At 52.0% G+C, this 21,875-nt stretch overlaps 1 protein-coding gene across 1 annotated transcript in view; it reads right to left on the bottom strand.

Moving 5' to 3' along the window:
* The window catches only part of ZC3H7B (zinc finger CCCH-type containing 7B), a 61,871-nt gene that overhangs the window by 25,882 nt on the left and 14,114 nt on the right, over positions 1 to 21,875 (bottom strand). Inside the window, exons 2-7 of the mRNA XM_053895912.1 lie at positions 9,637 to 9,695; positions 5,826 to 5,859; positions 5,491 to 5,688; positions 4,377 to 4,535; positions 1,409 to 1,489; positions 536 to 592 (exon numbers count right to left, since the gene is read on the bottom strand). Of these exons, the coding sequence (XP_053751887.1) occupies positions 536 to 592; positions 1,409 to 1,489; positions 4,377 to 4,535; positions 5,491 to 5,688; positions 5,826 to 5,859; positions 9,637 to 9,689 (582 nt within the window). The 5' untranslated portion in view covers positions 9,690 to 9,695. The remainder of the gene's footprint in view (positions 1 to 535; positions 593 to 1,408; positions 1,490 to 4,376; positions 4,536 to 5,490; positions 5,689 to 5,825; positions 5,860 to 9,636; positions 9,696 to 21,875) is intronic.

Here is a 21,875-nt window from a genome sequence, read left to right as displayed (position 1 = left end):
AGCTCTGACCCCCACTTCTGTGCATCTCCCTGGCAGTTGCTTAGGCAGGGGCATCGGGAAGGGTCTCAGTGGGGGGTGTATACTTGAGCTGGGCCTTGAAAATGAAAAGGCAGAGAAAGCAGGGTATGGAGGAGGGGAGACATTTGAGACCCAGAGGCCTAGATGCAGAATGGCCAGTGAGGAGGAAAACAGCAAAAGAAGGGTGGGGGTGAGACTTCCCTGCCCATAGTGGCCGCGGCCTGTCCCCACACTTTGCCCCTGTGGTCACAGGAGGCCCCTCGTAAGAGGTGGAGGTGCTGTGCGTCCCAGAGGTGTTATTAGTCTGGTCCAGGCCCAGGCTATCAGCCAGGTGCATGGCTCACATCAGTGGGGGCCGGGACAGATTGAACCCAGCCCTTCAGTCTAATGGCCCAGGATCCACTGCTGGGGGCGTGATACCCCAGAGAGTGAATCCAAAGCTCTCATGAGGGATGAACCAAGATAGGTTGATACTGGGGGCAGGGAGGGAGGCCTGGGGTCCCAGCCCCCATCCTACCTGATCCGCCAGGCCAGCTGCAGTGCCATTACTGAGCAGAGAAAATGTTTCCAATTCCTGCAGGGAATAGAGAGGTGGGAAGAGATGAAGGTTCGGGAAAGATGCTCAGGGTCCCATCAATTAGGGCAGCTGAGGGGCCCCAACACACGCAGCTGGCGTCCATAGTGCCCTAAGGCTCCCCGCCCCAAGGCCTGTCAGAAGTTACCTGTTCTCTCTCTGGAGCAGATTTGGACGTTTTCTTCCTGTAACTGTGACCTGGCAGAGGACGGACCTCCACATACATGTTCCTACCGTGTGCCAGGTGCCACATCAAACATTCTTTGATTTTGATGATCCGCCCAGGAACCCCCTGAGATGGGCATAATCATCCCCATGTTCCAGATGTAAAAACCACAGGGGGGAAAGAACTAACTTGCTCAAGGTCACAGCAGACTCTAGAGCCGTACCCTCTCCTACATGCAGCTTCCTGGCATACAATAGGTGCCAAGTGAATAAGTGTGGATCTAAACGAGCCAAATAGATATCTGCACTATACAGAGGTTATGTGAGAACATGAGGCGGAAAAGACACCGGTGTCATCTCAGGCCATCTCGGGGGTGCTTAAGTCGGCCAGGGCAGGGGAAGGAGGAGGTGTTAGCAGCTGGTGTCTAAGGTGAATTGGAAGCTTTGACTGTTCTCTCCTTTTTCCAAAAGGTTCTGGAAGTCAGTCCAGGGCTTTCGGCCAACAGAGAGGGAAGATCACCTGTTATCATTCCTCTCTGTCCTGGCCTGGCCCTGGCCACCCTCCCCCACTCCTCCCCAAAGGTGCCTGGGCTCCCTTCAGACCTCCCCATCTCCACCCCCGTGGACTCCCAGCACCCAGAGCCCACCTACCTGGGGCCTCTTATACGCTTTCCGAACTCGAAGCCCAAGCTTCTGAGCCAGCTCCTGACCAAGCTGAGTTACGCTCTCATCCTGCAACAGGAAGACACAGGGTGGAGGGGGTTAGTCTGCCCTAGCTCATGCAGCTGTGCTCCAGAGACCTTGAACAGCACTGCAGGGAAGGGGTGGGGGGGTCTGCTGTTACCCCAAGTTCTACAGATGGAACCAGCCGAGCGCCCCACCCCATGTTACTGACAAGGAGGCGAGGCCCTAAGAGGGGTCACTGGCTGCCCAGGTCACACGACTAGCATGTGGTGGGGCCGAACCAGAACCCACGCTTCCCTTTTTCCCTTTCACTGTGGGGAGGGGAAAGGAATAATTTTTGCTTTGGATTTTAAAATTATCTTTTTATTTCTAGGGGCACCTAGGTGGCTCAGCCGGTTAAGCATCCGACTTCAGCTCAGATCAGGATCTCACGGGGTCATGAGTTTGAGCCCTGCGTCGGGCTCTGCACTGACAGTGCTAGGCTGGCTTGGGATTCTCTCTCTCTTCTCTCTCTCTCTCTCTCTGTCCCTCCTCACTTGCACTCCCTCTCTCTCTCTCTCAAAAGAAATAAACTTTAAAAAATTTTTTGAGAAAGAGGCAAAATTAAATTATCTTTCTATTTCTAAAATTCAGCAAGGCGTAGTGTCACTCTACTGTAGACGGTTGAGATGTTGCAGGGAGAGCAAGAGCTCCCCTGGATCACCCCCTTCCCCATCCTCACACTAGGCTCCTCCCCGGAAGGAACATGCCTTGTGGTCTGACGTGCTGCCCTGCAGCTCTTTTCCAGGAAAGTGCATAACGTGCCTACAGATAAAGGATATATCTTTATCCTTTATATAGGATATAAAAGGATGCTATAAAGGATGCTCAGGACGCTATAAAGGATATAAAGGATGCTCAGTTTTGTTTTGTGAGGATTTTTTTTCTTTTTTTTAACATAAGTGAGATCACATTACACCAATCGCTCTACGACTTACAACTTGCTGCTTTCACCACACGATGTCCCCGAACTCTTTGCAAGGAAGGACATGTGGGTCGTGCCCGGGCCCACGGGAGCGAGAATGCGGGAAGTTTGGAACACAGCCAGCCGGCCCACAGTTAGCGCTCGATAACAGCACCCAGCATCCCTTCCTCCCTCCAAGGCTGTGTTACTGTACATGCATTAAGTGCCAGGCAAGGGCTAGGACCAGAGACGCCACTAGCAGAGGGCAGGTGGGGCCCAGGCCTCGAGGAGGCTCCAGTCTAGTGGGAGAGACTAACCAGTAAAAAAGAACCGTGACTGTGGTCGAGGCAGCAAAGGGGGCAACAGGGATGTTGTAATACCCCGTGCATTTGTCCACCTCCCTACCTGACGAGCTCCTGGAACCCAGGGCCAGAGTCTGAGTCATCTCCGGTCCCCAGTACCCAGCACGGAGCAGGGCTCAGCCAGTATTTGCCAACAAAGACTGGAGCACGGGGGGATCCCCCAACTCAGAGTCAGAGGCCCTAACTGGGCCCCGGAGTCCTCACCTGTACAGTGAGGTAAGCACCACCCTGCCTGCCAAGGAATGGCAGACATGAGACTTGGATGTGGACCTGCTGGGGACACTAGGAAACGTTGTAGGACCAGGGACTATTGTCATAAGAAAGGTTCTCAATTGTGAACTAAGCTGAATCGGAGAAGCATGAATAATAAACAAAAGGGACAGTAACAGGGAATGTTTTCTGAACCTACTGTATGATTTTCAGATTCCATCCTCATAGCTCTATGATGCCTGGTATATTACCACCCCCGTTTGACAGGGGCGCAAACCGAGGCTCAGAGAGACTAAGCTGTGGGTCCAAAGTCACACAGCTAGTAGGTGGCTAACCCAAGATTAGGATTCAAACCCAGGCCAGCCCTCTGACACCAACATCCTTGACCACTATGCACATGGCCTCCCACTCTCTGTTCTGACCACCAGATCCTTCCTGCTTCTTCTGGTCCCACTCAAGCCCACCTTCCTCCAGGGAGCCCTCCAAGATCCTGATCACTCCTGGGCAGAATTGAGCCTTTTCTGAGCCCTTTGACACTCATTGTTTCAGGGATAAAATAGGAGGGGTGCTTCATAGACAAGGAGCTGATGTGCAGACGGGGGAAGTGTTTTGTCCAAGGTCATGCTGGGGGTCAGTGGTGGAGTCAGACCTAAACCCCAGGGATGTTTCCACGTCTCCCAGCAGACTGTGGGTCCCTGAAGGGCACAGATCTGGGTAGTTCGTGGGTGCTTAGTAAATACTTAAGTACTTAAGAAGTGGGTGAATAAAGGAGGAGGGGGCATGCGCCCAGCTGTGTGTGGGCCAGGGCAAGCAAGGCTCACTACTGGTCAATTCCCTGCCTCTCTCCCACCTAGTGACAGCTTGGACATCAGGACCCCCACACATGTGACACCCCTTTGTGTCCTTATTGCAACCCTAGAGGTTAAGAGTGCCAACTCTAGGGGCTCCTGGGTGGCTCAGTCAGTTAAGCGTCTGACTTCGGCTCAGGTCATGATCTTGCGGTTCGTGGGTTTCAGCCCACGTTGGGCTCTGTGCTGACAGCTCAGAGCCTGGAACCTGCTTTGGATTCTGTGTCTCCCTCTCTCTCTGCCCCTCCCCTGCTTATGCTCTCTCTCTCTCAAAAATAAACATTAAAAAAAATTAAAAAAAAAAAAAAAAAGGAATGCCAACTCTAGAATCAGACTGCCTGGGTTCAAGTGTAAGCTCTGCAGCCCACAGCTGTGATTCCCAGGTAAGTTCCTCCGTCTAACTCAAAGGGCTGATGCAAGGATTAAGTGAGTTAATACACACTGTGTACTTTCAGCAGTGCCTGAAACACAACCAGAGCTCAGTGTAAATATCAGTATCTGCCGGTCCACGGCACAGGGGGGGACACAGGCTCAGCAGAGCCCAGCCCTGCACCAGGACTCAGGGCACTCACGTGGGGCCGCGCGAGGGAGCACCGGCTGCTGCATTCATATGCCTCCTTGTGACGTCCCAGCTCGCTGAGGGCACGTGCCTTGCGGAACAGCGCCCGGATGTTCTCGCCGTCCAGGCCCAGCGCTTTCTCACTGTCCTCCAGTGCCTTCTCATACAGGCCCTGCGGAGAGGAGTGGGAGGCCACACGGTCAGCTCTGGTTACCTCCCTCCCACCCCTTTCCCTGCAGAGAGGGGGGAGGCTAGAGGATCGGGGAGGGGGCTCCAGAGCTCCAGGAAACACCTCTGACATTCATACTCTGGTCAAGGGCAACTGTACGTCCAGCTCAGGGGGCTGCAACGGGCACTGGCAGGCCACTGGAGGTTGGGGATGGCCTTCAAATTCTGTAGCAATGAGCCTGGCCATTCAGACACACCTACTTCCATATCTGCCTTCAGCTGAGAACTTCACGGCCCAAGAGTAATCAAGGTACCTCTGAGAGGAAGTGAAATCAAGAAGGCAGCTCAGGGTACAGAACACGGTGTGAACAGGTACCTGGCATCTTATCCAGAACAGTCCACTCTGGATTGCAGAGGTGTTAGGGGGTCCTCTAAGAGCTCACGGCAGAGCATCCCTAAGGATCTGGTGAGTGACTGAGTCAGTGAGCAACCAGGACAGGGAAGAGGAGGAGGCCAGAGCTTTCGGGAGGATGGGGGGAGATGGGAGGGAGCCCAGGAGGAAGGAGCAGGAGTGGCCAGGGGTTTGCAGAAAGAGGCAGTGCACGATGAGGGTAGCGGTTTTCAGCCCTGACTCCCGACAGACTCCTATCCGTGCCCAGGCCAGCCCGATGAGCGTCTAACAGTCTAACATCCAACTTAATTCATCGGGGGTGGGGCTCAGGCATCCGTATCCTTACAAACCACTTTTTGTACCATGTATTAGCACTTTAAGGGCTCTCCAGGTGAGTCTGTGGTGCAGCTGGGGCTGAGAGCCACGGAAGCAGGCGGTGACACTCCCACAGGAGGGGGGTGGAGGAGCGGGGCCTGCAGAGGCTCACTGGGGTGCGGGCCCAGCTTGGCTGGGCATCTGCGGGGAAACGGCGGGCAGGGTGAAGAGGGGAGGGGGGGTGCCGGCTCACCATGGTGAAGTAGCAGGCGGCCCTGTTGACATGCAGCTTGCACAGCAGCTCCTGGGGTAGGGCCACCTGGTCGGAGGCAGCGTAGTCGGCCACGTTCAGCCCCTCCATGTACTGTACCAAGGCCTGCTTGTAGTCCTTCTCCCGGAACAGGTCATTGCCCTCAGCAAACAGGTTCTGCACCAGCTTGAGCAGAAAGGCCTAGCAGGGAGTGGGGTGCAGAGGGGGCTCAGGGGTCTGCATGCGGCCCCAGCCCTGGCACCCGGCCTCTACACCCTCCTTCTCCTGGGCACCCCTGCCCTTTGCCTTCCCCCGGCCCCGCCGCCGCCGCTGCTCACCTCATATTCTTCTTGCTTTAGGGGTAGTGTCGACCTAGCAGGAAAAGGAGAGAGACACAGAGTCTGGGTGAGCCCGGGGTCTCAGCCTCATGGAGGCCCCAGGAGCCAGAGCCAAAGGCCACAGATCATTCCAGGAGTGGGCTCCTCTACCTCAGACCTCAGATGTCACCTGGTGGATTGGGGTAAGGGAACAGCAGCCTTTTCTCCCCAGACCAACACATGCTGGTCTTCCGTTTCTGCTGGAAGGGAGGGAGGAAGGCCTTGTGTTTGCCCCAGGCTTTCCGGGTGCAGATGCTGAGAAGGCCAGCCAGCTGGCCTCTTCCTGAGAAACCAGTTCTCTGGGAATGACCGTGCCCCCGACACGCTAAACTTGTAAATGCAGGCCCCAGGCAGCAGGAAAGGTCCACCTCAGGTCCCCCCAGTCGGACAGCTTCTGCCCTTCTCCCATCCCAGCCCCCCAAACACACATGACCTTGGCCAACGCCAGGTCAGAGCCTGACTCCTCATTCCAGCCCAGCAGATGGGGCTGTGGGCACCCTCTCCTCCCCTGTGGCCCACAAAATGCCAGCTCAGTATAGAAGAAAGCATCAGTCCAGGAGAACAGAGCCACATCTGTCAGGCTAAAGGGCTAAGCTAGAAGAGCACCTGGGGTTTGTCTCCTGGTCCTTCATGTCACAGAGGTGAAAACAGACACTCAGAGTGGACAGTGACTCAGCCAAGGTCACACAGCAGGTCGGCATCAGAGCCGGGACTAAAGCACAGGGCTGGGGCTCTTTCCTTTGCCCAGAGCTGCTGCTGGCACCTGGGCAAGAGAGAGCAGCCTGAGCCAGTCAGCCAAAGGGGTGAGAGAAGACACCGAGGTCCCTCCCCTGTGTGTGTGAGGGAGGTGGTGTCCCTGATTGTGACAATGGGGCTCCCATCCTGCCCTCCTTGCTTCCCCACCGTCAGGGACCAGGGCCCATCTCTGTTCCCCGTACTGCCCAGGCAGGCCCCACGGCTACCCTCCTGCCTGGCTTCCCACCTCCAGCCTCTCCCCTCCAGCCCCAGCTCCCGGGTCAGTAGGGCACACTCTGACCTGAAGGTCACCTCATCCACACAAGCCAGTGCCACCCCACCCATGCAAGCTGCTTCACAGCTCCTACAGTGCTCCGTGCCCAGAGGTGCCTAATAAATGCTAAGCACACAAAATCTACATGTGATAAAAGTTAATTTTAAAACCAGCAGGTCCTACTGTGTTACCCTGTAAAGCAAACTCTTAGGAGACTAACATAGGGGTTCCCGGGAGGCTGTCCTATTGCTGAACCTTCTTGGAGCTCCTCTCTGGAAAGGGGAAGGCGGACACAGAGCGACCTACCATTTACCTCCAGCACAATGCCTCTGTGAGGGAAGGGGCCTTGTCTCATTTCGCAGGTATGGACTTCACCCAGGGAGGTGGGGGGGGGGGGGAGACTCAGAAGGCAGGGCTCAAAGGTCTAGCTCCAGAGAAATCAGTGACTTAAGTTAAAGACAGAGTTCTTACGAAACACTGTATCTGCAAGACTGGCCTCTGAATAAAATTTGAACACTCCCCCCAAATCAAAGCCCTTCCTAGGGGCGCCTGGGTGGCTCAGTTCGTTAAGCAACAGACTCTTAATCTCGGGTCAGATCATGATCTCCCGATTTGTGAGTTTGAGCCCCGCATCGGGCACTGCACTGACAGTGAGGAGCCTGCTTGGGATTCCCTCTGCCTCCCTCTCTCTCTCTCCCCCTCCCCTGCTTGCACTTTCTTTCACTCTCACAATAAATAAATAAACTTAAAAAAAAAAAAATCCCTCCCCCAAATGAAGACTGGCCTAGAGAAGAGGGAAAGGTGGGCCACAGCCCTCGCAGTGGCCTGAGCAAGACAAAGTGACCGTGTTGCAAGCTGAGGAAGGACAGCATGTGAATGTCAACACAAGCACCATCAGAGCGATGGGAACACCGTGTGTGTGACAAGGGACCCAGTCTGTGGTGAAGAGGCAGGTGGTGTTTTAGAGGTCTGTGTGAGAGAACAAAATTGGGGAGTTTATAGACATAAATCCTAGTTTTGTGGGGATTCCTATTTAAGAAAAGAAACACAAGGGGCATCAGGGCGGCTCAGTCGGTTGATCACCCAACTTTTTTTTTTTTTAACTTTATTTATTTTGAGAGAAAGAGAGAGCGAGCGTGTGCACACACGCGAGTGAGTGAGCGGGGGGGGGGGGGGGGCAGAGAGAGAGAAGAAGAGAGAGAATCCCAAGCAGGCTCTGCCGTGGAGCCCCACGCGCCCTCAAATTCACGAACTGCGAAGTCATGACCTGAGCGGAAATCTGGATCGGACACTTAACCGACTGAGCCACCCAAGCGCCCCAATCATCCAACTTTTTAAAAAAATATTTTCTTCTTTTTTTAAAATGTTCGTTTATTTTTGAGAGAAAGTACAAGCGGGGGGAAGGGGCAGAGAGAGAGGGAGACAGAGGACTGGAAGTGGGTTCTGCGCTGACAACAGTGATCCCGACACAGGGCTTCAACTCACAAACCATGAGATCATGACCCAAGCCAAACTCAGGGGTACAATCAACTGAGCCAACCAGGTGCCCGTATCTGACTTTTGATATCGGTCCAACTTTTTTTTTTTCCTGGTCCAATTTTTGATATCCGTTCAGGTTGTGATCTCTCAGTGCTGGGATCGAGCCCCATGGTGGGCTCTTTGCTGAGCAAGGAGCCTGCTTGGGATTCTCTGTCTCCCTCTCTCTCTGCCCCTCCCCTGCTCTCTCTCTCTCTCAAAGTAAATAATTAAACATTAAAAAAAAGAGAGAGAAGAGAAAAAGAACACAAAATTAGAAACTAAGAATTGCTAAGGGAGCCTTCCAGGGCTTTGGAAAGGACCCACACAAATCAGGGGCCCTGCAGCTTACACTTCATTAGTGTCGTGATAAATACGCCCCTGGAGATCTATTTAAGAGGTAAAAAAAATTTACTGAAAATATTTTGTGTGTAAAGAAAAAAATTAAAAACCAACTTGGCATGTGTTTGAGGGACAAATAATGGAAAGAAATGTGGGTTTGGGGTCAGCTAGACCTGGGTTAGAATCCTATCACTGGGGGCGCCTGGATGGCTCAGTCGGTTACGTGTCTAACTCTTGATTTCAGCTCAGGTCATGATCTCACAGTTCGTGAGTTTGAGTCTCACCTTAGGCTCTGCACTGACAGTGCTAAACCTGCTTGGGATTCTCCCTCTCTCTCTCTGCCTCTCCCCTGCTTGTGCTCTCTCTCAAAATAAATAAACATTAAAAAAAAAAAAAAAGAATCCTATTACTTAATAGCTGTGTGACCATAAACGGGTTTCTTAACGTCTCTGAGCAAAATGGAGAAAAGACCACCTACTTCACTGGGCTGTTGTGAGGATTAAGAAGATGATGGACATGAAGGGCCCAGCACAGAGCCTGAGAGGTGTGCTTAATAAGTGGAAACTGATTTATCGATTGATTATAAGCTGTGCACAGGCAAGCAGGAGAATTAACAGGGAGCGTGCCAGCGTGTAAGGAGGGCGAAGGTACAGTGGTATGCTGAGCGGGACTGAAGGGTGGCCAGGGTCAGGGAGTGTGTGTGCATGGGGGTGGTTTCACAGATCGCCCCCCGGCCGCCCAGCCCCTGCCATGCCAGCCCCTTCCTAGCACAACCCACCTCCTCACTCCCCAGCACACAAGGGAGCCTGAGCAGCAAAGGATGAGCGAGAAGAAAAGGGAGAGCTGGAGAGAGCCCGGGCATGGCCGTCCCTGGCCCCCCGCCCGCCCAGCCAGCCCCACACTCACTGAATGAACTGCAGCCCCTTCTCGATGTCCGCCTTCCGTCTCTGCCTCTCCATCAGTCTCTGGGGGAGAGAACAGTCCATCAGTTAGTCAGCAGGGGCCGGTGGCTGGTCGCAGTCCCCATCCCACTGTGCACTCCCTCTCATTCCTGCACTCATCCCACTTCACAGGTGACGCTGAGGGGCAGTGACCTATAGAGACCGTCTGAACCAGACCACGCAGCTCCTGCCCTGCACGCCCAGGCCCCGCTGGACTCTGGTTCTGTGCTGTTCCTTTGATGGGCAGGGAGCTGCATGGAGGCCTCCTGCCCTTTCTCACACATGGCTTGGGCTGCAGTGCTGCACCAGACACCCTCAAGTCCCAGGAGAACACCTTGTTTGAACAGCAAACTCAGTCCAGGGAGAAGAGACAGGGAAAATGCAAAACGATGCCAGTGACTATAGCTACAATGCAGCACCACACACTTTGTATAAGGGTTTCTTTGAATCATTCAACAGTGCCACGAGGCAGGTGTCATTTTGTCTCCATTTTATCAAGGAGGAAACAAGTTCAGGGAGCCCCAGTCTTGAGCCCGCTCATAGCTGAGGCAGGATTTGAACCCAGGCCATCCTCTTTTACCACCAGCAGCCCCTCTGCACTTTGAACCAGCCTGGCCTGGAGCAGGCCAGGTGGCATGGTGTGTGCCCTGTCTTGGCAAGGGAGGGAATCGCCCATGTTCTGGATGAGGAAGACAGAGGCTCTGCAAGGCTGAGGACAGGCCTGAAGTTGCACAGCAATTGAATGGCACTGAGCACGCTCAGGGGGCCTGCTCCAGAGAGGCAGCGAGTGGAAACTGCTTAAGGAGAAGGGAGGCTCGGCAGTAGAGCTAGAGGTTTGGTCTTTAGGGCAAAGCCCCCAGGGGCTGGGAGCTCCCCGCCAGACCCAGATGGCCCAGCTGGCTTCTGTGGCACTATGTATGGGCTAGAAGATCAGTTAGGATCAGCTGGTCCCACCCAGTGGCAGCCCAGAGTGGGGTGGGCCTCCTCCTGAGTCAGAACCTGAGCCTGGGACTCCATCACCCCGCGGGAAAGGGGCTGGAAGCTGCCTGGTCTCAAGCCAGCATTTTCCGTCCAGGCCACTCACGGGCCTCTTCCACGCTCTGCCCCACAGTGTGGCCCTCACTCTCCCCCCATCAAGTAGTTACAGAGAGAGGATGGTGGGCAGCCGGGAAGGTGGGCCTGCATCAGCAGAAGGCTGGTACGAAGGCATGAGCAGGGGAACCAAGGTGTAAAAAGGCGTAAAAACATGGCACAAAAACAGACACTCAGATCAACGGAACAGAATAGAGAACCCAGAAATGGACCCACAAACGTATGGCCAGCTAATCTTTGACAAAGCAGGAAAGAATATCCAATGGAATAAAGACAGTCTCTTCAGCAAGTGGTGCTGGGAAAACTGGACAGCGACATGCAGAAGAATGAACCTGGACCACTTTCTTACACCATCCACAAAAAGAAACTCAAAATGGGTAAGACAGGAAGCCATCAAAATCCTCGAGGAGAAAGCAGGCAAAAACCTCTTTGACCTCAGCCACAGCAACTTCTTACTCAACATGTGTCCAGAGGCAAGGGAAACAAAAGCAGAAATGAACTATTGGGACCTCATCAAAAGAAAAAGCTTCTGCACAGCGAAGGAAACAATCATCAAAACTAAAAGGCAACCGACGGAATGGGAGAAGATTTGCAAATGACACGTCAGATAAAGGGTTAGTATCCAAAATCTACAAAGAGCTTATCAAACTCAACACCCAAAAAACAAATAATCCAGTGAAGAAATGGGCAAAAGACATGAATAGACACTTCTCCAAAGAAGACATCCAGATGGCCAACTGGCACATGAAAAAATGCTCCACATCACTCATCATAAGGGAAATACAAATCAAAACCACCGTGAGATACCACCTCACGCCTGTCAGAATGGCTAACATCAACAACTCAGGCAACAACAGATGTTGGGGAGGATGCGGAGAAAGAGGATCCTTTTTGCATTGTTTGTGGGAATGCAAGCTGGTGCAGCCACTCTCGAAAACAGTACGGAGGTTCCTCAAAAATCTACAAATAGACCTACCCTACAACCCAGCAATTGCACTACTAGGTATTTATCCAAGGGATATGGGGTGCTGTTTCGAAGGGACACATGCACCTCCATGTTTATAGCATGCGCTGTCGACAATAGCCAAAATATGGAAAGAGCCCAATGTCCCTCGGTGGATGAATGGATAAAGAAGATGTGGTATATCTATACAATGGAGTATTACTCAGCAATCAAAAGGAATGAAATTTTGCCATTTGCAACTATGTGGATGGAACTGGAGGGTATTATGCTGGGTGAAATTAGTCAGAGGAAGACAAATATCATATGACTTCACTCATGAGGACTTTAAGATACAAAACAGATGAACACAAGGGAAGGGAAGCAAAAATAATATAAAAACAGGGAGGGGGACAAAATGTAAGAGACTTAAATATAGAGAACAAACACGGGGTTAAGGGAGGGATTGTGGGAAGGGAGATGGGCTAAATGGGTAAGGGGCATTAAAGAATCCACTTCTGAAATCATTGTTTCAGGAGTGAAATCTACTCCTGAAACCATATGCTAACTAACTTGGGTGTAAATTAAAAAATAAATAAATAATTTTTTAAAAAAGATCATTAAAAAAAAAAAAAAAACAGGTATAAAAACACCCAGATACTTTGGGGAGGGAGCAAGTGTGTTAATACCTTCTAAAACTTCCTTACCTTGTTCTTTATTACCATCCAGTCAACCACATCCTCACAATCCTGTCCAGTAAGAGGGGCAGGTGTCACTAACCCATTTTACAGATAAGGACAGGGAGGCACAAAGAATGAAATTTCTTTGCCAAGGCCACTCAACCAATGAGCAGGCAAACAGCTCTATTAGACCAAACGCCACATTCTTGGTCACGCCCACAGCTGTGAGACACCGTGTGGCCAGGGCAGGCCATCCCACTTCTCTGTGCCTCACTTTCCTCCTCTGTGTAACTTGTCAGCTGATAAGCCCTGCCTGGCAGGGTGGCTGTGAGGCTCTAAGAGTGTGAGATCGGGAATCTCGGTTCCCTGGATCTCGCTCCTCCCATGTGTCCTTCCCAGGGAGGGGCGAAGCCACACGAGTCTTCAGACTCCGCATCAGATCCTCACACTGGGCAGGGCCAGGGCCCATGTGCCCACTAGACATCTGCTTGCCCTGCCAGGGCCATGAGTCAGGGCTCTGGACTCAGACAGATGGGAGTGTGAATGCCAGCATTTACACCTGCCGTGTGACTTTGGGCCACGGTCTCCTAATGGGGAGAATGGGGCTGAAGGCAGCTCCTGCACCACTGGCTGTCAGGAGGGCTCAGGAGACAGCACGTGCAGAGCGCTTGGAGCAGGACAAGTCCAACAACCACAGGGCACCTGGGTGGATCAGTCGGTTAAGCAACCAACTCTTGATTTCGGTTCAGGTCAAGATCTCAGGGTTCGCGGGATTGAGCCCCTCATCGGGCTCTGCGCTGACAGTGCAGAGCCTGCCTGGGAGTCTCTCTCTCCCTCTCTCTCTGCCCCTCCCCTGCTCGTGCTCTCTCTCTCTCAAAAGTAAACATAAAAAAAAATAATGGATGAATGAATGAATAAATAAATAAATAAAGTCCAACAACCTTGGGGATATGTGTTATCCAACCTTGTTCCTCCCTCCTGCAAAAAAACTTCAGGTGTTTCCTGGGATGACCCTGTTCTGCAGGAGGCAGGCAGTGATGGGTCTGGACCACCTCGCCTTGCCAAGCACACCTCTTGGTCGGTCTTTCTGTCCGCAGCTTCCCTGTCTAGGAAACCAGTGCTCATCGTGCCCACACTCAAGCTCCCCTCCAGGCCTCCAGACAGAACGGTCTGTGGTGGTCGTCCTGTCCCCCAACTTTTGCCATTGCACTTCTTTCCACCTGGGCAGCCATCCTGTGAAGGAAATCCCATTCCTCCTTCAAAGCCTAGCTCCTCCATGGAGTCTCTCTCCTTCCCTTTTTTTTTAATTTATTTTTTTCATGAGAGAGAGAGAGAGAGAGAGAGAGAGAGAGAGAGAGAGAGAGAGAAGGAAGGAGGAAGGGGCAGAAAGAGAGGGAGACACAGACTCTGAAGCAGGCTCCAGGCGCTGAGCTGTCAGCACAGAGCCCAACGCGGGGTGTGAACCCACTAACTGCGAGATCATGACCTGAACCGAAGTCGGATGCTTAACCGACTGAGTCACCCAGGCGCCCCTCTCTCCCTCCCTTTGATGGGACCATCATATACCCATTTGTCCTGTTTCCTGGGAGCCTGGGGAACCACAGATGGGTGAGACCAGTCCTGGCCCTGGAAGAGAGGTTCACCTGGTGGGAGAAGCAAGGGTGCACCCGTCACCACACAGTGTGGCCCAGCGTGGGCAGCAGACCTGTGGCAGGGGAGCAGACCCCCATGGGCCTAGACAACCAGCACTACAGGGCTTGGTCACGGCCATGACCACCAAGCCCTGTCACTTTGCCCTAGGTCAGAATCCAGCCCCCATCCCTCCCTACCACCTGGGCTGTTTCCTGCCCCCAGCCAAGGGGACCGGCTGCCTCATTGCCCCCCCCCCCACCTCCTTGAGGCCATCACGGCGGGGGGGGGGGGTGCTTTCAGGCCCACAAATCCGACCCTGCCCTCCCCTACCTAGAGTGTCTGATGACTCTCTTCAATTCCGAGTCTCTTTCACGGACTCTCTCCCACTGGTCACATTTCCCCACACCCCCACACCAGCTCACACCAGGTGGGAGCGGCTGCCCCCCTGCCCTCCCCCAGCCCTGTTCAGCCTGTAGTTCTCTCAGAAAACTGCAGCAGTCAGAGGGGAGTTGCTGTCCAGTCTCCTCCCAGCCCTGGAGTCTGAGCAGACCTACCAGAAACAAGCACTGCCCAGATCCATCCCAAGTGAGAATTCCTAAGTCTGCATCCAATGCCAAGGAAAAAAATACTCCCTGCCCCAGGTGGTTATGAAGGAGGTTCCGCACACAGCCTCGGGCGGATCCTCCTCTCTGACCACCAAAAACCCAGAGCAGCAGCACTGCTGTGTGCCCGCACCACGGAGAAGGGTTCAAATCCCAGAGCAGGCTACTCTACCTCCCTGATTAGCAGCTTCCCGGTTTGTACAATGAGGGTTACAAACAGCACCTCCTGGTGGGCTGAATACAGAGGAGGGTCCTCATTTCAGAGCCTGGCACATAGCAGACACTTTACAAGTGGTAGCTTGTAGGTCAGGATTTCTATGGGGGGCATTCAACATTTGCTACAGGCCCATTTTATAAGGTGAGGCCAGCGTGGCCACCTGCACCCAGGTCTTATAACCTAATTAGAGACATGGCAAGAACATCCCACCAACCCCACCCCAAACCAGACTTCTGTGGTAAACGCAGGCTGGGATGAGGCACAAAAAAGTTGAAACATTTGGGAAACAAAGGGGGCGACATTTGAACTGGGCTTTGAAGGGTGAATAGGAGTTGGCTCATTGGTGTCAGGGAAGGGAAGGCCTTCTGTCAGGCTGCATCCAATAGTTCATGAAATTCCTGACATCTCTCACATTTTATCTGATCTTGACTGATGACCCTCGGGGCTCAGCCGATCTGGGACCCACATTTGAGAGATGGAGAAAGTGAGGCTCGGAGAGGTCACAAGGCCTGCAGCCAGCCAGTGGGGGCCAGGCCTGGAAATGCTGACTTTAGGTCAGGAAAGAGGCTGCTGCTCTCCCTCCTCGAGGGTACAGTAGAGGTAGAACCACTTGGGAACCTTCCTAGGCACCTCAGCCCGTGTTTGGTGTTGAATACTCATGGCCCAGGAAAGGCAGAGGTCTCTGGGGCAATTTGGGGGAAGACTTCTGTGTGAAAATATTATGCTTCTTCCAATGTCCTGTCCTAGGATCTATTATCGACCACTCTAGGGTCATTCAGCTGAGAGTATAGACCCTAGGCCAGGGCTGGCAAACCGATTTTATTTCATAAGCAATGTTGCCAGGCTGGTAGAGGCTGGTAGGGCTGTCCCAAGGGGCTGGGCCCTTGCAGTGCTTAAAAAAAGTGCCACCAGGGGCGCCTGGGTGGCTCAGTCGGTTGGGCGTCCGACTTCAGCTCAGGTCACGATCTCGCGGTCTGTGAGTTCGAGCCCCGCGTCGGGCTCTGGGCTGATGGCTCAGAGCCTGGAGCCTGTTTCCGATTCTGTGTCTCCCTCTCTTTCTGCCCCTCCCCCGTTCATGCTCTGTCTCTCTCTGTCCCAAAAATAAATAAACGTTAAAAAAGTGCCACCATACGCAAGATCAGCCAGAAACCAGGTATGCTTGGGGGAGATGCATATGGCTTGGGCCTTCAGACACCCCCTCTCCAGTGAGAGTATAACCACTGCTAAAATTCAGAGTAATACAAACTAACACCAAGCTGGAGGCCCAGGTCTTCCTGGGGCCCAGGATGAGGAGGGAATCCCCCCTCCTTCGGGAAGATTTTCTGACTCCCCCGACACATTGATGAGTTAGTATCCTCTGAGAGAGCCCCGGAGAGTGAGGGTACAGTTCAGTCTAACCAACATTTATGCCCTCCCTACTTGGTGCTAGGCGTGGGGGCAGGGGAGACACAAAATGAATTGGTGGCTGAGACCCAGTCCCGCCCACCAGGACCTCCTGGTCCAGTGCGGGGGGGCAGGGGGAAAAACAGGTGGGCCATCAGCTGTGATGCAGGCTGGCTGTGGGTGCAAAGGGCCTGGGACCTGAGAGGAAGGAGCGGTGGGTCCACTGGGGGAACCGGGGAAGGCTCTGCAGGAGGTGGTTCCTGAGCTGGACGTGAAGGAGAATGACAAGTTTCTTGAGAAGACTGGGAGAGAATGGACATTCCTTACAGGACACCTGTCCAGAAACACACACTGAGACTGGCTCGAGCCTCCCCCCACCCCCAACAAGTCCCTGTGGCACCCCTCAATCTGCACAGACACGAGGATGGGGAAGCCCAGGCCCCAACCCGCCTCGAGGCTGCCAACAGGGGTCAGCCAGCAGGCCTGGCCCACAACTAGGAGAAAGCCGGAAGGTCAGGTGGCAGGAAGGGAAGGAAACCCACGTCTCCCGGGTGCCTACCATGTACCAGATACGGGGTTCACCTCTCCCTGATTGAAGGACCTTCTGCTGGTCGCTCTCGTGGGCCCTGCTAACGAGGAGGGGGACAGACCACCCCAAGAGCTGCGTGGTCGGGTACTACGTCTGGGTTTGCCCGGTCGTGCGCCTCTCAGAAAGTAAGCTAAAGAGCACCTGCTAAGTGCCAGACACCCAGATGGAAGGGGCAAGTAAAGTATGAAGCATACCACCTGGAAAGGAAAACCACAGCAGCTGCCAGGCAGCGGCCCTGTGCGAGCAGGGGGAAGTGGGCAGAGCAACAATCAGGACCTCAGTCCGCCATTAAATGTGAGTGGCTCCTCCATTGTGCCAAGCTCTGCTCTGGAGGCAGGGGACTCAGCCATGACAGAAACGAAACCCCTGCCCCTCACAGTTTAGTGGGGAAACCAGGCTGCAGGGCCACAGCCACAACATGAAGAAAAAGGAGCTTCACTGGAGGCAGCCAGCCAGCCACCTGTGCGATGAGCCCTTAAGGGATTCCTAAAATGTTCTAGGCCCTGGGGATTTAGCAATTAACAACAGTGACAAAGTCCTCTTTTAGAGTATATGTGCAGGTGGAGGAGAGATAGGAGAAATAAGTGTATAACGTCACACAGGAAGGATACACATAGGAAAGGAAAAAAATAAGGTGATAGAGTGACAGGGTGCTATAATTATACAGCAGACTCAGGGAAGTTTGAACTTTGAAATTTGAACAGAGATCAAAATGATGGAAGGGAGCAAGCCACATGGGGAAACGTGTTCAAGCAGAAAGAATGGTGAGTGCAAAGGTCCTGAGGTAGAGACTGATCAGTGTATTTGAGGAAGAGCAAGGAGGCCAGTGTGGATGGAGCAGAGTGGGCAGTGGGAAGAGTGGTGTATGGGAAGGTCTGTGACATTACCAGGGAAGACCATATGTGAGGTCTCCATCAGCAGAGCAAGGGCCGTGGCTTCACCCTAAAGTAAGATGAGAAGTCACAGGTTTTGAACAAAAAAGCAGCTCTGTGTCTGGCTTTACCGTACCTGAAAATGAGACATCGTTAAATAAATGTGATTTTTTTTGTTTGTTTGTTTGTTTTGTTTTTTAAGTTTCACTACAACCCCATCAGGGAGGGAAAAAGTGTTCCAAGAAGCCAGGAAAGTTGCTCAAGGCCACACAGTGACCCTACAGCCTGGGTTCAAAGGGCCTGGAGAGATGGGCATTGGACAGCCTTGTTAAAGTGCCAAGTAAGCAAAAGCCCCCCAAGTCCCAGCAAACACCTGAGTCCCCACGCCCCTCCCTCCTTCCCAATGTCTTTCCTCTGGGAGAACCTTTGTATGGGTGGTTGCTATGAACTGAATGTTTGTGGCCCCGCCAAATACGTACGTTGAAACCCTATCCCCAGTAGGACTGGATTGGAGATGGGGCCTCTAAGAAATAATTCAAGTTAAGTGAGGTCATTAGGGTAGAGCTCTGAGCCAGTACTTTATTCCCACAGCCTGAGTAGGTGAGTACAAATGTTGGTACCAAGAGGTGGGGGTGCTGCTGTAACAAATACCTAAACATATGGAGGAGGTTCAGGGAGCTTTGAGGTGCAGCTAGAAAAACCCCCGACTGCCACGAAGGGATGGCCGGTAGAAATAAGGGTGTTAAAGGCAATTCTGGTGAGGCCTCGGATGGAAATGAAGAATAAGTTCTTGGAAACTCAGGGAAAGGTGATCCTTGTCCCAAAGTGGCAAAGAACTTGGCTAAATTGTGTTCTAGTGGAGAGCCTGGCTGGCTCAGCAGGATGAGCACACGATCCTTGATCTCAGGGTTGTGAGTTTGAGCCCCATGTTGGGTGCAGAGATTATAAATAAATAAACTTAGATAGATAGATAGATAGATAGATAGATAGATAGATAAATAGATAAATTGTGTTCCAGTTTCTTCTGAGAGGTAGAATCTGCAAGCAATGAAAATGGATATTTAGCAGAAGAGACTTCTATGCAAAGTATGGAAGGTGTGGCATGGGTCCTCCCTACTGCTTATAGTAAAATTTGAGAGATGAGAGATGAATTGAAGAATTCAATTTGTTAAACAAAAGGAACCAGAATTCGAAGAGCTGGAAAATTCTCAGCCTATACATACCGCAAAAAAAAAAAAAAAAAAAAAAGGAACACGTGTTCTGAAGAGAACAGTAAGGATGTGGCTGAACAGCCACTTGATGAGGTGAGTATGGGTGTGAACCACAGACTTAATCAGCTAGCGGCAGAAGTCAGAAATAGAGATGGGGTTATGTCAACAGAAACTCTGCCCGTTAGAACCAAAGGGGTCAGAGAAAAGTGGACAGCAGAATGCAGGAAGGCTGCTGGACTTCTTGAATTCTACAGGACCGGACCATAGAGCTACCTGGATGCAAACACGCTCTATCCTTCAAAAAAAAGGAAGTCTGACCCTGATCCACAGATCATCAGAGCTGCCTGGGTGGGGCCACCAATTCGTTTTTTAGAGCTGCAGGGGGTGACCCACTGCAAGAGCCGTCGGGGGGGGGCTGGTGCTGTGCCCCAGTGAGCCAGCAAGAAGGCACAGCAAGCCAAAGAGGACTCTCAAGCCTTCAAAGCAAATGGAATTTGCCCCCACCAGGTTTTAGACTTGCTTGGAGCACCTCACCTCTTTCTTCTTTGCAACCGATTCCGTTTGGAATGGGAATGTCTTTCCTACGCCTGTCCCACCATTGTTTTTTGGGAGCACATAACCTGCCTGGTTTCACAGGATCACAGCCAGGGAGGAATTTACTCTGGATGAATCTACCTCCAGTCTCACTCAGACCTGATTTAGATATTTAGATGAGACTTGGGACTTAGAGTGGATGCCGGAATGAGTTAAGACTTTGGGGGCTGTTGGGACAGAATGAATGCATTTTGCACATGATAAGAACATGAATTGGGAGGAGGGTAAGGGGCAGAATTTATATACTGAATGCTTGTATCCCCCCAAAATTACATGTTGAAGCCCTAATCCCCAATATGACTGTTTGGAAATAGGGCCTCCACAGAGGTCATAAGGTGGGGGCCCTGGCCTGACAGGGTTAGTGTTTTTATTAGAAGAGACACTAAAGAGCACTCCCTCTCTCTCCCTGTCCACACCCAGAGGAAAGGCTAGATAAGGCCACAATGAGAAGGCAGACATATGCAAGCCAGGAAGAGGGTTCTCATCAGAAACTGAATCCACCAGCCCCTTGACCTGGGCCTTCTAGTTTCCTGAACTGTGAGAAAATAGATTTCTGTGGTTTAGGCCACTCAGTCTATGGTATTTTGTTACAGCATCCCCAGCAGACTGAGACAGTGGTTCAAAGATCATTTGTTCTCAGCTGAAGAGGGAGGTGAGTTCCTTGATGATGAGGGTAGGGGTAGGGCATGGTTGGTGAGGGTAGGGGTGAGACATGCTCAGGGCACTTGCTAGAAGAGCAAGGAGCACATGGGCCAGATGGATCTTGTCTTTTTTTGTTTGTTTGTTTGTTTGTTTTGAGAGAGAGAGAGACTGTGTGTGTCTAGGGGAGAGGGGCAGAGGGAGAGAGAGAGAGGGAGGGAGAGAGAATCTCAAGTAGGCTCCATTCTCGGTGCAGATTCCAACGTGGGGCTCGTGACCTGAGCCAAAATCAAGACTCAGACACTCAACCAACTGAACCTCCCAGGCTCCCCAAATCTTGTCTTTTTTTTTTTTTTTTAAATGAGTTTATTTTATTTTTTTGTAATATTTATTTTGAGAAAAGGAGATAGAGCGAGCAGGGGAGGGGCAGAGAGAGAATCCCAGGCAGTCCCCATGCTGTCAGCACAGAGCCCGACATGGGGCTCAAACCCACAAACTGTGAGATCATGCCCTGAGCTGAAACCAAGAGTAGGATGCTTAACTGACTGAGCCGCCCAGCTCCCCAAATCTTGTCTTTTTTTTTTTTTAATGTTTATTTGTTTTTGAGAGACAGAGACAGAGAGCAAGTGGGGGAGTGGTGGAGAGAGAGGGAGACAGAATCTGAAGCAGGCTCCAAGCTCTGAGCTCCCAGCTGTCAGCACACAGCCCCATGCAAGGCTCAAACTCACAAACTGTGAGATCATGACCTGAACCGAAGTCGGATGCTCAACTGACTAAGCCACCCAGGCACCCCAAATCTTGTATCTTTTTAAAGAAAAAAAGTGCAAGGGATAAAAAATGTTAAAGGAGAAAACAGGCCCAAGTCTCCCCAGGACCCCACTGCCAGGTGGGGAAGTCCCCTCCCCCCTACTCTAGGTCCATGTTCTTATAATTTGGGAATTTCAAGCGGGACCTACCTCAAACGGCTCTTCGCAGAAATAGCCGTGAATTAAGGAACCAACAGGAAACAATTCCAACATGTCAGCACAGTCTGTGACCACATACCCAGGTTCACACCTGGGTTCAAATTCGAGACCTGTTCCTTATTAACTGTATACAAGCTGCTTGAGTTCTTTGTGTTTCACGTCGCCGCATCTCTAGAACAGGGATACTAATACCTTCTTCTTCTTCTTTTTTTTTTTTTTTTTTAACTAATACCTTCTTTATAGGGTTGTTGCGAAGGTTCAATGAGATGCCAGGGGCAGGATAAGCATCTAATGTCAACCATTACTATTTTATAATCATTACGATTACTTAAAAAGAGGGGCAGAGAACATAAACAGGAAACCCACAGGAAACATGAATCATGAAGAAGGGACACTCAAACTCACTGATAAAAGAGCCACACAATAAGCAACAACTTTTCACCTCTGAGAGCACGGTGAGAAGAGAGCCTAGTGGATGCAGGTGCAGGAATGGGCACTTTCCAACACTGCAAATACACTGAGAGGGCGAAATGGCAGCATCGCTGCGAAGCGGCGTAGCAACATCTACCAAAACCAGGAAGCCGGCGGGTTTGCCCCTCTTCCTCCCTGCACAGCCCCAAGGCTGTTCCTTTCCCAGTCACTCAGGTGAACCTGCACTGGATTAAGCCAATCACAACCGTCCCTTTGGATGCCAGTGATTGGCTTAGGTAAGGGCATGTGACATCGTCCTGGCCAATGAGAAAGGAGGGGAAGTCAGCCAAGGAACGGTTTTCTTCACACTTAGTACA

This window comes from Panthera pardus, unplaced genomic scaffold (genome assembly GCF_024362965.1).
Source record: "Panthera pardus isolate Hobbes unplaced genomic scaffold, ASM2436296v1 HiC_scaffold_6, whole genome shotgun sequence".
Classification (NCBI taxonomy): Eukaryota; Metazoa; Chordata; class Mammalia; order Carnivora; family Felidae; genus Panthera; species Panthera pardus.
This window is presented reverse-complemented; position numbering and strand designations above follow the sequence as displayed.